This window comes from Pinus tabuliformis, chromosome 5_1 (assembly GCF_031772625.1).
Source record: "Pinus tabuliformis cultivar Carrire ecotype Pingquan chromosome 5_1, CPIR1, whole genome shotgun sequence".
NCBI lineage: Eukaryota > Viridiplantae > Streptophyta > Pinopsida > Pinales > Pinaceae > Pinus > Pinus tabuliformis.
Genome location: NC_142305.1, coordinates 585185946 through 585203449, shown reverse-complemented (window position 1 = coordinate 585203449; position 17504 = coordinate 585185946). Strand labels below are relative to the sequence as shown.

Sequence of the window (17504 nt, the reverse complement as noted above, 5' to 3'; positions counted from 1 at the left end):
CTCTGATTATATTACGACCCCTTAGACTCCTATATATAGAAAGGAGGTCTTGTCATTTGTATCATCGAAGAATTGTTCATTTGTGTAATGTAAAGGAGGTTTCCCCCTCAAAGACGCTTATTTCTAAGGTGTTGATCTATCTTTTCTATCTTTTTGTGAGCTGGTTTCATAACACTACTAGAATCTAAAGATGATTTTTTAAAGATCACTTAGTTGGCTCAAATATCTTGAGTTGAAAAGGAAAGGATGGGCCCCTCTTCAAGCTTAGAAGTTCTAATGCTTTCTTGATAATGTCATTTGCAAACCCTACACTATGGTAGGTCAAGGACACAAAAGACTAGAGACATTAAAGTTTTTATTGTAAAGAAAGTAATGATGCCAAGAAAGATATGTTCCATCTAAAGATGATTTTTTAAGGTCACTTAGTTGGCTCAAATATCTTGAGTTTGGAAGGAAAGGTTGGGCCCCTCTTCAATAGTAGAAGTTCTAAGGATTTCTTGATAAATTCATTTTTAAACCCTTCACTATGATAGATCAAGGATGCACATGACATCTAAGGATTTATTGTAGATAAAGTATTGATGATAGGAAATATATCTTCCATCTACTGTTTAAGAATGTTGAACTTATTCGTTGTACACTGAAATGAAGGCCAAGCTCTTATGTACAAAATAGTATTGCTACATTGATTTAGAAAGATCTAATCATCATTGGACTCTCTCAATTGATTGTTGACAATGTTGGATATGTGAAAGGCATGTGACTCTAGGATTCTGACATTTCATTATGAAATTGAAAATCTAGGGTTTGTAGGCCATAACAGGCAACAAAATCTTGAATTGGTCGTTTCCACTGCAGATAGAGATCTGAGCTCATGTAAGGAAGATATGACATCATGATGACATTGTGGATGAAGGTGATTCAAGAAGGCTAAAATCAAGAGGGAGCTAACATTCTTCTCAAAAGTTGTTCTTCGATTGCCTCCTAGTGACGATTGCAGGTACGTGTTGACAATTTTCAATGGCTTTGGAAACAAAGGGAGAAGAAGTGGAAGAACGAAGCAAAGATTGTGACAAAAGGATTTGTCCCAAAATCAAGATTTGAAGATTCAAGCTTAAGAGTTACCTAGACTTATGCAGAAATGCAACAAAATATAGATATACACATAAACATAGAGATGCAGTAGAAATAAAACTTCATTTCATTAATATCAAACAACTGAAATATGTTTACATACATAAATGGAAATAAACTAGCCTGAGCGATGGTAGCTTATCTCTTAGAAGAGATGTGGCGGCTACATGCCTCTGAACTATGTTACAATGAGGCTCAAAGGCCTATTTATTATTTAGAAACAATGGAAGACCATAAAAATCCAAAAACCTAACCCTAGGAGATGAAGCACCAAAACTGTGGGCCTAGTTTGAGTAAATTGGTACATCAAATTCTCGTGGTCGTAACTTTGAGATACAATCTCCATTTGGTTATCATAATAGCTATTTTCAAGGATCGCAAAGAGGAAGCCGAAAAATAATTAAGCTAATCAATTTAGAGCTTTTTCAGTCTCTCTATTTACCCTAAAAACGGTTTTTAGTCCCTCAAAATGGTTCTGGAATTTTAGGACCCAAAAAACTTCCAAAAATAGTAAGTTGTGTTACAACTAAGGAAACTAAAAGGAAACAACAATGGTCACCCAAGTGGAATAGGTGGGTGGCCACCCATATCCACCTAGATCAATCCCCCCCCCCAAAGGAAGCAATGGTACCCATTGCGTTGAGTGCCTTCATGAAATGGGAAAACTTTTGCTAAACTTGGTCCCTGATAAGCCACTTAAATTATGAAATGGCTATTTGTTTATTCAAAAATTGCATTAAGATTCTAAAATCAATGTTGTCAATTCCTTATCATTTCTTTCCAAAACATTAAATTATAAAAATTATGAAACGACTATTTGTTTATTTAGAATTTGCGTTGAGGGCGGTGATTATAAAATCACTATGTTCAGCTCTTTATCGTTTCTCTTCAAAACTTTAGTTTATGGTACATCTAATTTAGAGTACTGTTTACATGATTTTTTTCCAAGACTGAGTTTTTCCAAGAATGGAGGATCCTTTAGCGCATAGCCAAAGTTGGTAGAATAACCAAACACGACAATTGACATATACGGAGGGAGACAACCAATCACATATCACCAAGCGGTCTCCATTGGACACATCGACCCACAGATCGACCCCAAGGGAGGTATGGAGGTCATGAAAATGAAAGTGTCAAGAGAAAGGGCATTGGGATACGTCAGCACCAACAGGCAACAATGACGGCCAATGGGGAGCGTTTCAGGCGGTCCCCATGGGACATGTCAACTCGAAAGGCAAACCCCGATGAGTTTGTTAACATGCACAAGAGGGAAGTGCGTGGATAAGGAAGATGTGCGCATATACGGAAACTGGGCATATACGGAAGATGTGTGCATATACGGAAAACTGGGCATATACAGAAGATGTGCGCATATACGGAAGATGGCATATATGGAAGATGTGTGCATATACAGAAACTGGGCATATACGGAAACTGGGGATATACGGAAGATGTGTGAATATACGGAAACTGGGCATATACAGAAGATGTGCGCATATACGGAAACTGGGCATATACGGAAGATGTGCGCATATACGGAAACTGGGCATATACGGAAGATGTGTGCATATACGGAAACTGGGCATATACGGAAGATGTGTGCATATACGGAAATTGGGCATATACGAAAACTGGGCATATACGGAAGATGTGCGCATATACGGAAACTGGGCATATACGGAAGATGTGTGCATATATGGAAACTGGGCATATACGGAAGATGCGGGCATATACGGAAACTGGGTATATACGGAAGATGTGCGCATATACGGAAACTGGGCATATACGGAAGATGTGCGCATATACAGAAACTGGGCATATACAGAGGATGTGTGCATATACGGAAACTGGGCATATACGGAAGATGTGCGCATATACGGAAACTGGGCATATACGGAAGATGTGCGCATATACGGAAGATGTGTGCATATACGGAAACTGGGCGTATACGAAAGATGTGTGCATATACGGAAACTGGGCATATACGGAAACTAGGCATATACGGAAGATGTGCGCATATACGGAAGATGTGTGCATATACGGAAACTGGGCATATACGGAAGATGTGCGCATATACGAAAACTGGGCATATACGGAAGATGTGGGCATATACGGAAACTGGGCCTATACGGAAGATGTGGGCATATACGGAAACTGGGCATATACGGAAGATGTGTGCATATACGGAAACTGGGCATATACGGAAGATGTGCGCATATACGGAAACTGGGCATATACGGAAGATGTGCGCATATACCGAAGATGTGCGCATATACGGAAACTGGGCATATACGGAAGATGTGCGCATATACGGAAACTGGGCATATACGGAAGGTGTGTGCATATACGGAAACTGGGCATATACAGAAGATGTGCGCATATACGGAAACTGGGCATATACGGAAGATGTGTGCATATACGAAAACTGGGCATAGACGGAAGATGTGTGCATATACAGAAACTGGGCATATACGGAAGATGTGCGCACATCTTCCGTATATGCCTAGTTTCCGTATATGCCCAGTTTCCGTATATGCGCACATCTTCCGTATATGCCCAGTTTCCGTATATGCACACATCTTCCGTATATGCCCAGTTTCCGTATATGCGCACATCTTCCGTATATGCCCAGTTTCCGTATATGCACACATCTTCCGTATATGCCCAGTTTCCATATATGCGCACATCTTCCGTATATGCCCACATCTTCCGTATATGCCCAGTTTCCGTATATGCCCAGTTTCAGTATATGCGCACATCTTCCGTATATGCCCAGTTTCCGTATATGCGCACATCTTCTGTATATGGCCAGTTTCCGTATATGCTCACATCTTCCGTATATGTGCACATCTTCCGTATATGCCCAGTTTCCGTATACGCCTAGTTTCCGTATATGCACACATCTTCTGTATACGCCCAGTTTCCGTATATGCACACATCTTCCGTATATGCGCACATCTTCCGTATATGCCCAGTTTCTGTATATGCGCACATCTTCCGTATATGCCCAGTTTCCGTATATGCACACATCTTCCGTATATGCCCAGTTTCCGTATATGCCCTGATAAGCCACTTAAATTATGAAGATGTGCGCATATACGGAAACTGGGCATATACGGAAGATGTGCGCATATACGGAAACTGGGCATATACGGAATATGTGTGCATATACGGAAACTGGGCATATATGGAAGGTGTGTGCATATAAGGAAACTGGGCATATACGGAAGATGTTCGCATATACGGAAACTAGGCATATACGGAAGATGTGTGCATATACGGAAACTGGGCATATACAGAAGATGTGCGCATATACGGAAACTGGACATATACGGAAGATGGCATATACGGAAGATGTGTGCATATACGGAAACTGGGCATATACGGAAGATGTGCGCATATACGGAAACTGGGCATATACAGAAGATGTGTGCATATACGGAAACTGGGCATATACAGAAGATGTGCGCATATACGGAAACTGGGCATATACGGAAGATGGCATATATGGAAGATGTGTGCATATACGGAAACTGGGCATATACGGAAGATGTGCGCATATACGGAAACTGGGCATATAGGAAAGATGTGTGCATATACGGAAACTAGGCATATACAAAAGATGTGCGCATATACGGAAGATGTGCGCATATACGGAAACTGGGCATATACGGAAGATGTGTGCATATACGAAAATTGCGCATATACGAAAACTGGGCATATACGGAAGATGTGCGCATATACGGAAACTGGGCATATACGGAAGATGTGTGCATATACGGAAACTGGGCATATACGGAAGATGTGGGCATATATGGAAACTTGGCATATACGGAAGATGTGGGCATATACAGAAACTGGGCATATACGGAAGATGTGGGCATATACGGAAACTGGGCATATACGGAAGATGTGCGCATATACGGAAACTGGGCATATACAGAAGATGTGTGCATATTCGGAAACTGGGCATATAGGGAAGATGTGTGCATATACGGAAACTGGGCATATACGGAAGATGTGCGCATATACGGAAACTGGGCATATACGGAAGATGTGCGCATATACGGAAGATGTGTGCATATACGGAAACTGGGCGTATACGGAAGATGTGTGCATATACGGAAACTAGGCGTATACGAAAACTGGGCATATATGGAAGATGTGCGCATATACGGAAACTAGGCATATACGGAAGATGTGTGCATATACGGAAATTGGGCATATACGGAAGATGTGAGCATATACGGAAACTGGGCATATACGGAAGATGTGCGCATATACGGAAACTGGGCATATACGGAAGATGTGCGCATATACGGAAACTGGGCATATACGGAAACTGGGCATATATGGAAGATGTGGGCATATACGGAAGATGTGCGCATATACGGAAACTGGGCATATACGGAAGATGTGTGCATATACGGAAACTGGGCATAGACGGAAGATGTGCGCATATACGGAAACTGGGCATATACGGAAGATGTGCGCATATACGGAAACTGGGCATATACGGAAGATGTGCGCACATTGGGCAATGATCAGAAATCAACTGCAAATTATCCGGACGATCACTTCGTTCCGGCGCAGACAACAGCCCAGTCTTCTGCTCCTCAAGGAGTCGGTCTATTCTGGCAAGTTATAACACGGAAACCAGAATGCTGGTTATTCAAGAAAAATATATTGCGATTGCGCCATTGGGTATTAAGCATGGTAGTGCAGAAGATAAATCTATGGTTTACAAAAGTCAAGTATTTCTGTTATGTGTCTTCTCTGGCAATAATTTTAATGGGGTGCCTTCCTCTGTTTTCTTGCGGTTATGACAAGAAAATCCCCGCTGGTGGGCAATGGGATTTTTTCGCTCCACACGGCTTACAGTTTTCATCGAATGAAGTAGCTATACCTCGTGGTGGGCCGCTGCCACCTTATATGATGAAAACTGTACGCTGTGTAGAGTCAGAAGCTCCCATTGCCCACCGGTTGGATTTTTCTGCCATAAGCGCATGAGATCGGAGGAATATAGAAATATTGGGCACTTGCAAGTGGTCAACTTAATGCGTCGCCCCAGCATGCCTAAATACCCACATGCGCACATCTTCCGTATATGCCCAGTTTCCGTATATGCACACATCTTCCGTATATGCCCAATTTCCGTATATGCGCACATCTTCCGTATATGCCCAGTTTCCGTATATGCGCACATCTTCTGTATATGCCCAGTTTCCGTATATGCACACATCTTCCGTATATGCCCACATCTTCCGTATATGCCCAGTTTCCGTATATGCTCAGTTTCCGTATATGCGCACATCTTCCGTATATGCACACATCTTCCGTATATGCCCAGTTTCCGTATATGCACACATCTTCCGTATATGCCCAGTTTCCGTATATGCGCACATCTTCCGTATATGCACACATCTTCCGTATATGCGCACATCTTCCGTATATGCCCAGTTTCCGTATATGCGCACATCTTCCGTATATGCCCAGTTTCCGTATATGCACACATCTTCCGTATATGCCCAGTTTCCTTATATGCACACATCTTCCGTATATGCCCAGTTTCCGTATATGCGCACATCTTCCATATATGCCCAGTTTCCGTATATGCACACATCTTCCGTATATGCCCAGTTTCCGTATATGCGCACATCTTCCGTATATGCCCAGTTTCCGTATATATGCCTATTCATTTCACGAAAATGATCATGTGTTGTTCATCCCTTATGGATTTGGGAGTCTGGGTTTTGGCTAACACAATATATTTAGGAGCGACTTTAATATGACCCTTTTATTCTTGGCAAAAAAAGGAGATAAGCCCATGGGGCATAGAATAGACAATGATGGTGTGTACTATTAGAGATCTTTGTGATGTGAAGGTCATTGGTTTGAAACTCAATGGGAAAAAATCCAATCATGTTAAGGGCTAGTGTAGCCCAAGCTGGGTGTGATCCTCGATTGATTTTGACAGATTAGATGCCCCTAGATCGTGGTTTCTCAAGCCAAAGGTTAAGCATGCAGTCATCTTAGGACTCACACAACTTAGCAAACAAAAATAAGGAAGAGATAAATTCAAAGATTAGATCCAAGAAAATATGGAAGATTTAAATAGGAAGCTAAATCTCCTTGATATAAATTATTTAAATAAGTTCACTTTGAGCAATAAGCAATCAATCCTTGGTCACATTGTTGCTTGTCTTGATCATTTCTTTATTATTGATTCCTTCTTGGAGAAAGACTTATTGTTCTCTTTCAAAATTCTCCCATGATGCAACTTACCTATCTTGTTAGAAATATAGGACAAAGGTAATTATGGTCCTCTCCCCTTCAAGTTATTCCTGATTTGGATTGGATCAAAGGGTTTCTATGATTTGATCAAACAAGTTTGGAGGCAATGGATTACAAGAATCCCAATTCACATTTGTGAGAAAAAAAGTTAAAATTTCAAAGAGGCAATAAAGACATGGGCTAAAAGACAAAAGGAAATTAGGCAAGCTTTGATTACCCAACTACAAATTAATCTGGAATCTCTTCAAAGAGTTATGGAGCATGGATTAATTACTCAAGAAATTATTATGAAAGAAAATAAAAAATTTGAAGCCTCTCACTCTGCTTTGAAAGAAGATGAGGAATTTTGGAGGCTCAAATATTGTGACTTCTCGCTTCAGGAAGGAAATATAAATTCTAAAGTCTTTCATAATTGAGCTCAAAATTGAACTTTGAAGAACAAAATCAAAGAGATCACAATGAGAGGGAACAAAATCAATGATTTTGGACTAATCCAAGATGAGGAAATTTATCATTTTCACAAGTTCTATAGCGTGATGGACCTCACAAATGCAGACTTAAAGGAGATTATGTTGGATAATGTTTTAGAAATAATTTCGTAAGAAGATAACAATTCCTTACAAAAGGATATTACAAAGGAGGAGATCAAGAGCATACGTTTTTCTTTCAATCAAAATAAATCTTCGAGACTTAATGGCCTCTCAACCTATTTTTAGTGAAAGAGACTATTAATCCATCATCATTTGTATAGTTCGGGCCTACTTTACTCTACAGTGTATCTTACAAAGTCATTTCCAAGATCTTGGTTGTAAGGCTCAAACTTCTCCTTCCAAAAATTATTTCAGAAAACATAGGATTTGTCTTTTAAAGAAAAAACTTTGACAATATTATTTTGGTTCAAGAAGCAATACATTCCATCCAAAAAAGGGGTGATAAACGAAAGTATCAAGTTAGATATTGTAAATTCCTTTGATAAAATGCACCATAGCTTTCTCTTTAAGGTATTCTCAAAATTTGGTTTTGATAGCAAATTTATTCACTGGATATCTCTATGCATTTAAGCTCCTTGGATCTTGCCATTCGTTAATGGAAAATATTCTAGATTTTTCAAACTTTCAAGGGGCCTCCACCAAGGCTGCCCTATCTCCCATTTTTTATATATCATAGTTGCAGATTATCTAATTTCGAGATTGGATTTTGAGAGAAGAAGTGAAAGGCTTCTAGGAATTCAATTTGCAAGGGAAATTAAGATTATAAATTCTTCACAATTTGTAGATGACACTTTATGTATGGGAGGAGATTCTACCATTATGGCCAGAAGGTTTAAGTCAATCTTAGACCATTTTTTGGAGGCCTCAAGGGGCATGATAAACTCTAGGAAATCACATATCTATTCTTTGAATATTAGTGTTAGAAAATAAATGCAGATTGCAAGGTTCTAGGATTTCAACATATGGAAACTCGGAAAGTGTTTAAATATCTTGGCATCCTTATATGCCTAAAATGACACTATGTGTAGACTTTGGTGAGTATAGTTTCAAAATTCAAATCAAAGTTTTCTCAATGGGGATCATGTTCGTTAAATTTTATTAATCGTATAGTCTTGGTTAAGGTTGTTCTTTCAACACTACCCCTCTATCAGTGTTATGCGCTCTTGGATCCTCAAAATATCATCTCTTTAGTGGCTAATTTTTTTTTTGAAATTCCTATGGGAAGGAGGTATAACCAACACTAAAATGTTTCATCTAGTAAAATGGGCCACTGTTCAACAACCTAAGCACACGAGGGGCTCAATATTAGAGATCTAGTGCTCATGAATAAAGAAATTGGAGCTAAAATTGTCCATGCTTTCTCTCCCTAAAAGATGAATGGTGGAAGGTGGTGTTGTGCTCAAAATACTTCCCTTTTGGGTGTGATTCCTACTTGGTTGTCTCCCTTCTCGGATCTATAGTGTGAATTCAACTCCCATTATGAAATTAGGGATTTTTTTTGGAATCCTAATAATGGAGAAAGTATTAATATATGTGAAGAAAGGATTATGAACAATTCTCCTTTAGAAAAGGATAGAGACTCGATGTCACTCAAGAATGTATTTGTTGCAAATTGGAAATTCTCCTTCGCCGATATTTCTTCTTAGGATGGTAGAGGAAAGTGGTGTGGCAGAAAATTTGATTTCATAACCCCCCAACCTGGTCCATGTTGCTCATAAACTTTGTAATGCTCTCGCTAGATGTTCCCATTGGAGTCATGATGTTCCTAACGAACAAGGATGGGATAATTCGGTGTATACAGTTTGGGATTTTCTTTTCTCACGTGGTTCTCCTCCAAAATCATGTTGTTGTGAAAAAAATTGGCATCCTAATAGCCTTCCCAAGATTAATTTCTTTTGTTGGTTATTGGTGCATAAGTAGATTTTGACCACATAAAATCTTCAGAAAAAGGGAATCCATGGCCCTTCTCGATGCTAATTATGCAAGAACAGTGAAGAATATATCCAACACATTTTTTTGGAGTGCTCCTATATAAAAATTGTATGGATTACAATTATCACCCATTTGAAAAACTAACTGATATGGCCATGTTCGCTCTAATATCTCTTTTCTTCCCGGAAATTTCAATACTCAGGTCGATTCATTCAAAATCAATTTTTTTAACCAGTTTAGGAAGCCTAACACAAGTTCATTTGTTGTTAATTCTGATTAGCAAGGAGCGAATTTATTTTTAACAATACTCAAGTGCATCCTCAATTGACAACAATTAAAGCTTTGCATTTGTGCTCCTAATTGTGGGTCCAAAGTCCTTGTAAAGTATCCTCTCCTCAACTTTTGGATCCCTTGGAACTTGTTTGGCTTTCAAAGCTCTCCCTTCCAAAGGAAATCAATTTTGCCCCAAGGCTGCTACAAAATCTATCACAAAAAAATGGAAACTTTGCCTCTCTTGGGAAGCCTTCAAGGATTGGAAGGCACATCTCTCAAGCTTTGTCCTTAGCTTTGACGATGCCTCAAAAATGAATCCAATAGTGGCAAGAGGAGGAGGGGTACTCTATGGCCCCAATGGAATTAAAGTATTGAAGTAGTTATGGGGATTAGGAAAGATGACAAATAATCATGAAGAAGCCTATGGTCTTCTACAAGGCCTCCTTATAGCTAAAGAAAATAATGTCCCCTCTCTTCTAACTATTCAACACATGTTAAAAGGATCCTTTCCAAGGGATAAGATATTGGAAAATCTATTAAATCAAATTATAAAGGTCACAAAAAAAATCCCTTCAATTAATTATTTCCATGTTTTACATGAGAAAAATAAAGAAGCAAATGAATGTGCCAATGAAGGTTGCATCCTAAAGTTTGGAGAAAAGTTAGATGACTAATTAACACCGTCCTTTGTTCCTTAAGTTTCAATTCCACTGAATACCTTGTTAAGAATTATTTAAAAAGGAGGATGAAATATGTCATTAGGTTGAGGAACTAATCTTGTTGGTAACATCTTGGTTATGGACATGAATGATTCTACTAGCTCAAGTGGTCTGACTATAAATAATTCCCTAGATCTGAATAAACCTATGGATCTGGGAAATAAACTTATGGATCTCGAAAAGTACAATGTAATGAAAGATTTTATTCTCAAATAAGTTGGATGTTTTGAATTCTTTCCTTTATTTTGGGATCCTTTTGGAATGTTTTCACATCCAAATACATGTTCTTTGTCTCTCAGTTTAGCGTCCCTAAACAAAGGATAATTTTGATACAAATTATACTAGGTATCCTTGAAATATATGACAAATTTGAATTATAACCTTGATATAAAATTATGAAATTAGCAAAGAATTTGAAATCAATACAATTATTGTCATTTTTGCTAAAAAAATAATAATAAATTTTAATAAAGTTCAAAAATTAAAATTTATAGAAATTGCTATTATCATTTTCAAAAATATAAATATAAAATACAAATATTCTCATTATTACTAAAAAAATATGTAAATAAATTTGAATTAAGTATGATACTTAATAAAATTTAAAATTTAAAATTATAAAAACTATATTATTATTTTTCATAAATATAAATCTAATACCAAAAAAATTGTGTTTGGTAAATTAAAAAATAAATCTAAACTAAGAGGTAAATTAAAAAATAGGGGACAAGGCAGAGAATTCTCATTAGGGCATTGAAAGTGAGCGTTTTATTGAGGAAGAATGGCTCACTCATTTCACTAACTTCTATCTTGGTTCTAATGGCTAATTGAACTAGCCATGACTTGCTATGCTTACACTTCTTAAAAGTACATTTTGAAACCACTTTAGAACTTAAACTAACTATTTTAAAAAATATAAATAAATAAGAAAATTATTTATTTTTAAAACATTTAATTTTTTATTTTATAATATTTACTTTTTTAAATGAATAATAACATTATTGTTATATCAAACAATAAATATGTAAAAATAAATTGAAATAAGATTAATAAAAGATATTTTTATTTAAAAATATATATATATATATTAAATTTTTATTTATAATTTTATAATTTTATTTTTTTAAATTAATTTATTTAATATGAAAAATATAAATGTTTACTAGTTAGGATTAGGTGTTAATATTTTTTGATGTGAAATCATTCGTTCAATTTCTTGTCTAGATCAAAGTGTGATATATTCAACATGAAAATATAGCCCTACCAAGTTTTAAAATATATATATATATATATATATATATATATATAATTTATATAATTATTAAACTTACCTTCACTCCAAATCCAATTCCAATAAAAGACCTATAGGAATCCCAACAATATAGTAGCAACCCACATTAATGTAAGCCACAAGAGCTTGCCATCCGCAACCAACAGCTACACCTGCATGATAAGCCAAGAAACATACATCAAAGCTTCAAATATTTTGAAATTTAATCGACAAAAGTGATATTAATGGTATGTTTATTGATTTTAAAATATTTTCAAAATTTATAATTCAAATAAAATGATCAATATTTTATTATTGTGTTGTTTTTTTCCTTTTTTATTACACAAAGAACACTTATCATAAGTTGTCAAATGAGTAATGGAGACAGTGATTGTTATCCTCACATGCTGGTTAATCTGTCATCCTTATACAATCAAAATCAAACCACTTATAACTATCAGTAAAAACAACAAAATCTATATTGAAAAAAATAAACTTTTAAAACATACTCCGAACCCTTATATTGTTTTATAATAAAGCAACCTTTTATCTTTATCTCATATATATATATATATAATTAATTAATTAATTCCAATTATAAATTAAATTATGTAGAGTAATTTCAAACATAAAAGCATCCAAAACTGCCAAACCTTGTAATTTTCTCAAAATTTAATAAAAAAATACATATTTGAATAAAATTTAATTAACCTGAAAGCACGGGTTGTATGCCATTGAGAATAACTGAGACAGCCAAGAAAGGGCAAAGTTCTGTCACAGCATCCGAGACTTCCTCCCCTTCGGTAAATGCATAGCTAATGATGTTGCGTAGCAAGAGAATGGCCATGGCGAAAATAATCGAGATGATGAAAGAGATTGTCGTCACCACTATCACTGAAAATGCCGCTGCTCTGGGATTTCCTGCGCCGAGCTCATTGCTTACTCTAACACTGGACAAAACAAAATGGCAAGTATATTCGCCCAAAAAATCTTTAACAGATGCCAAAAGACTGTATTCAACATAAAATTTATGTGAAGAAGAGAATATTGAATCATGGATCACTGACCTTGCTGCTGCGTTGAAGCCGACTGAGATCATGAACAACAATCCCAATATTGTCATATTGTACACAAAAATTTAAAGCTTTAAACAGTGAGAGGAAATTTAAAGCTTTAAACAGTAAAGAAAGAAAATGATGTAATGATAAAGTTATTAAAGATCGGTAAAGAGAATCGTGTCTGTAGATTGATCTGCACCAATTTGGTAAAGGCAATTTTGTTTTAAAATATAGAAAGAAATTTAACTAAAAAGGAAGAATACCAGATAGATAGTGAGTCCAATGCAATTTCTGGATTCTCCAGAAGACCGGCCAACAGAACCAATATCTGGAGATACCAGGTCTCCAAACTAATGTCATAGAAAACCAGTCGGTCAGTGAAATGTGAACTCAAAATAGGAATCAAGAAAATATTTAAAATGCTAGCAATGGCGTAATTTATGAACCTAAATCAATAAAACCAGTAAATTTTAACCGTGAATTCAAAAGCTGAAATCAATGTTGAAAATAGCATAATTCACAAAACCTAATCAAGAAAATCAAGAAATGTTAGAAAATAACATAATTCACAACCCTGTTCAAGAAAACCAAAAAATGTGATCAATGAATGGACTCATGCTAACATAAGTAGGAAGGTGGAGTGTAAATCTTACCATAACATGATGGCCGAAGCGATAGAAAGCTTCAAGAACGACGGCAGGCCGGAGAAGGCCTGAAGTGAGAAGCTTGTCCATGTGTGCTTGCATTTTGGCGTTTTTAGGATATATACAAACTGAGCAATGACGACGATCCACCACGACAGACTTAGCACAAACGCCGCCCCAAAGATTCCCCAGCCGAGTTTGTAAATGGCGAGCCAGCTGAGCAACAGGTGGACGAATATCGTGCAGAATGATATGAAGGCGCTGGGCATGACGATGCTCTGAGCCTGCAGGAACTTCTGGATCGGAAAATTGGTGGCATATGCGTATATCTGGGGAATTAGGCCATAGACGAATATAGCGGCCGCGGTGGCTATTTCCTCCGACTCCCGCAAGAGCAATAGTAGGGACTTGGAGAAGACGTAGATGAGTGTGAGAGGTATGGCCGTCGCCATGAGAAGGACGGTGGATCGTTGCAGGTAAATGCCGAGCAGAGAAAGGCGCGAGTCAGTATTTAGGCGGGTTTCCAAATTCAAAATGAGTGATGTATGGATGGTATGCGGGCGATGGTATGACATGGGACGGCGGGTTTCCAAATTCAAAATGAGTGATGTATGGATGGTATGCGGGTGGATGAATGCAAATGAGAATATATACGAAATCGGAATTCGTTCACCGGAGAAATGATGCACACCGCTGACCGCCAAAGCCGATGTCAGAACCCGCTTCCGAACACTATACTTAAGGTCTCTTAAGAGTGCATTTATAATGCTATAGTCCATGAAATAGCACTTGCCAGAAACTGGTTAGCGCTTGTTGCAACCGCAAGTATTAATGGGACAATATCACAATAAATAATAAATATTAGTTGCTGTCACACGTTCCGACAGGATAAAATCACGTTCGAAGAGGACGATGAGGCAGCACCCCGGAACCCTGCATTTGGAAGTTTTTGAGATATTTGGGATTCGCATGCAATGCCTCTTAATTAAATGAATTTTGTCCGTAATTATTAAAAACCATAAACAGAAATTTCAACGTCAACTCTGATGGAATAATATGGCGGGCGTGTTAACTCTGCCATGACACGTGAATTTTACTGTAACGTTCAATAAAATAAAACAGGAAAGATGCATTGCACTCAGCTCGCTTCCGCTTGCAGTTGCCGTTGGCGGCAGCTGTATCAATTACCACTGATGGCAGTAGAAAGGAGGTGAGGGCTATATATATAATGTACTTGCATGGGGCATATGCAACCCCGGGTATTAATGTGATAATATCACAATAAATAATAAATATTAGTTGCCTGTCAGAACATCTGACAGGATAAAATCAGGTTCGAAAAGGACGAGGAGGCAACACCCCGGAAGCGTGCATTCGAAATTTTTCGAGATATTTGGGATTCGCATGCAATCGGCCGAATTTCAAATACAGCCCATCAGTCAAAATAGACAATTTTATCCAACGTATTAAGCTATTTAATTAGGCCGTTAAACCTTTTTATTGAATCAGTCGACCTTGGGTTTTCGTCTATCTTTTCGATTTAAGCTCGACATCTATGAATCATATATCTTGACATCTGTCAAATTTTCTACTTTTGATTTAAGTTCGACATCTGTGAATCATATATCTTGACATCTGTCAAATGTTGAAATTGTAATTTCAACAGCGGGCTGAGTTGACCCGTGGAGCATCTGTACCAACGCCCAAACCGCGCAGCAAAACCACAAACCAGCTTGAGATTTCTCGGACCGCCTTCCTGCAGAGAGTGGTTTCCGTATTTTTGAACCCGATGGAATATGGGGCAGACGCGTGGCTCTCCCCATACGTAAGCAAACGTAATTTCTCGGGTGCTAATGTTCAGCATAATGAGGCCTCCCGATATTTATCACCGACGTCCGATTTAATCCTTTGCTCTCCGTCGTCGATCGCCTGAAGCTGCATACGAGCCTGCATCAAGTTAATGTTGCGTGAAGTAATAGTCAAGTTTTGGGTTGATCATACCTGTTATTAATAAATTGTCATAGGTGTAGGTAATGGTTTTAAGTTTTATATACGACGTGCATTTATTTTGTAGGTGATCATATGTATTAAAAAAAACCCACGATAGTATAGAGTTTTGTGTGTTATATTTTTTTATATTACGAGCCATGAAATATATGCTCGAGGGTTTTTTTGTTCATTGAATCTCCAATGAAACACACAACAGTGTGTAGAAAAGGAACAGGGGCCGTGTGTAATTTTTTTATGGAGTTGACCATTGTAAATGGAACGAAGGAGCAGTGAAAAACGCGCTCTGTAATTTTTTGTTGCAACAAAGAAACAAAAGGTGTGTGGCTGAAGCGAAAAGGATGTATGTAGTGTAAGAGCTCGGGGCGCAGCAAAATGAAATAGAAGTTTATGCACAACAATGTGTAGTGTGAAGCAAGGAGGGTATAAAGAAATCAGTGTTGATTTTTTTAAAAACCAGAAATGCAGCGTAAGATGAAGCCAAGTCTTTGGTATTGTATTTGAAAACATTTTGTGAGATGTTGTAATGTGCAGAAGCACATAACGTTTATTTTTGGAGCTACATATGTAAAAGTTTGTTTTACAGTAGTATGTGTAAAATATTTTTACCATGTAAAAAGGGGTTTTACAGCAGTAAACCCAGCAGTGTAAATTCTCAGGAGGAGACAGAGTAAATAGTTTGTTGGATGAATGTTTTTTTTGGTGAATCCCTCACAGCAAAGAGGATGAAGTTTGTATCAGTCTTTTGTTTTTAATCAATAGAAATGTGGTATGGTTGTGTAATGGTTTGTTCTGAAATAATTTCTTTTTAGCTTCCCTGTGCAAAGATCTTGGACAGAGGAAACATAGCATTGCCTCTGTGGTGTTTGTTTGTTTGGTTTTTGGTATTTTCCCATTTCAAAATACCCAACAGTGGTATCAGAGCTGGTCCAGGCTCTTTGATGGTGACAGAGCAAGTCCATGCTCTTTGAAGTGTCAAAGAAGCTGAAGGAAAGACCCTTGTTGCAGCAGCAGTAAAGCTTCTCCAGCTGTGTGAAGTTTCAGCCAAAGGGATTCAGGTATTTCTCAAGTTTTTGAGTTGTTGTTGAAGAAATAGTGAGTCATTTTAAAAACACAGTCAATGATTTAAAAAAAAACAGTCAAGTATTTAAAGCCTAGATAAGAATGGCAAGGTCAAAGAAGAAAGCCTCCAAGCATGCTAAAAATGTGTCTCCCTCCTCTACTAAACTAGAAGGTAATCTATTTGAAAGCATTGTATTTGAGGTTCCAAGGTTCGATGGGAACCTTGATATATGGGAAATAAAAATGAGGGCTTTCTTACAGTTTCAAGAGAGTGAAATCTGGGAATCAGTGATTGATGATAGCAAGAAGGATAAAGAATCCATGGAGTATGATGCACAAGCAGCAAAGACTATCTTGGATGGACTCCCTGATTCTGTGAAGAGGAATCTAGGAAAATATACATCAGCAAAGGATATATGGGACAGACTGCATGACCTTCATGCAAAGGGAGCACTGACCATGACCATCAGTGAAGAAGAAAATTCTGAACCCATCATAGAAGCTGAATGTGAGAAGGTTGACCTTATTAAACTTCAAGTAAAAGAAAGAAATGAAGAGCTTGCAAAGCTCAAGAAGGAACTTGATGAAAGCAAAAGGAAACATCATGAAGAAGTCATATC

General features: G+C 37.5%; 1 protein-coding gene across 1 annotated transcript; it reads right to left on the bottom strand.

The window, feature by feature from the left end:
- Positions 1-12176: 12176 nt before the first annotated feature.
- LOC149166190 (protein DETOXIFICATION 40-like) lies at positions 12177-14594 on the bottom strand. The gene is made up of 6 exons (XM_089430091.1): positions 13825-14594; positions 13435-13521; positions 13181-13237; positions 12825-13063; positions 12559-12567; positions 12177-12286 (listed from the first exon to the last, which is right to left on the bottom strand). The coding sequence occupies exons 1-6, from the start codon at positions 14592-14594 to the stop codon at positions 12177-12179; spliced, it is 1272 nt and encodes a 423-aa protein (XP_089286217.1).
- Positions 14595-17504: the final 2910 nt, after the last annotated feature.

Excerpts from the sequence above, each read along its gene's own strand:
- LOC149166190 (XM_089430091.1), bottom strand. The coding sequence starts at position 14,594 with ATGGACTATAGCATTATAAATGCACTCTTAAGAGACCTTAAGTATAGT. Across the intron at positions 13,522-13,824 it reads GCTTCGGCCATCATGTTATG|TTTGGAGACCTGGTATCTCC; the intron begins GTAAGATTTACA and ends CTATGACATTAG. Across the intron at positions 13,238-13,434 it reads TTGGACTCACTATCTATCTG|TATGACAATATTGGGATTGT; the intron begins GTATTCTTCCTT and ends TTTTGTGTACAA.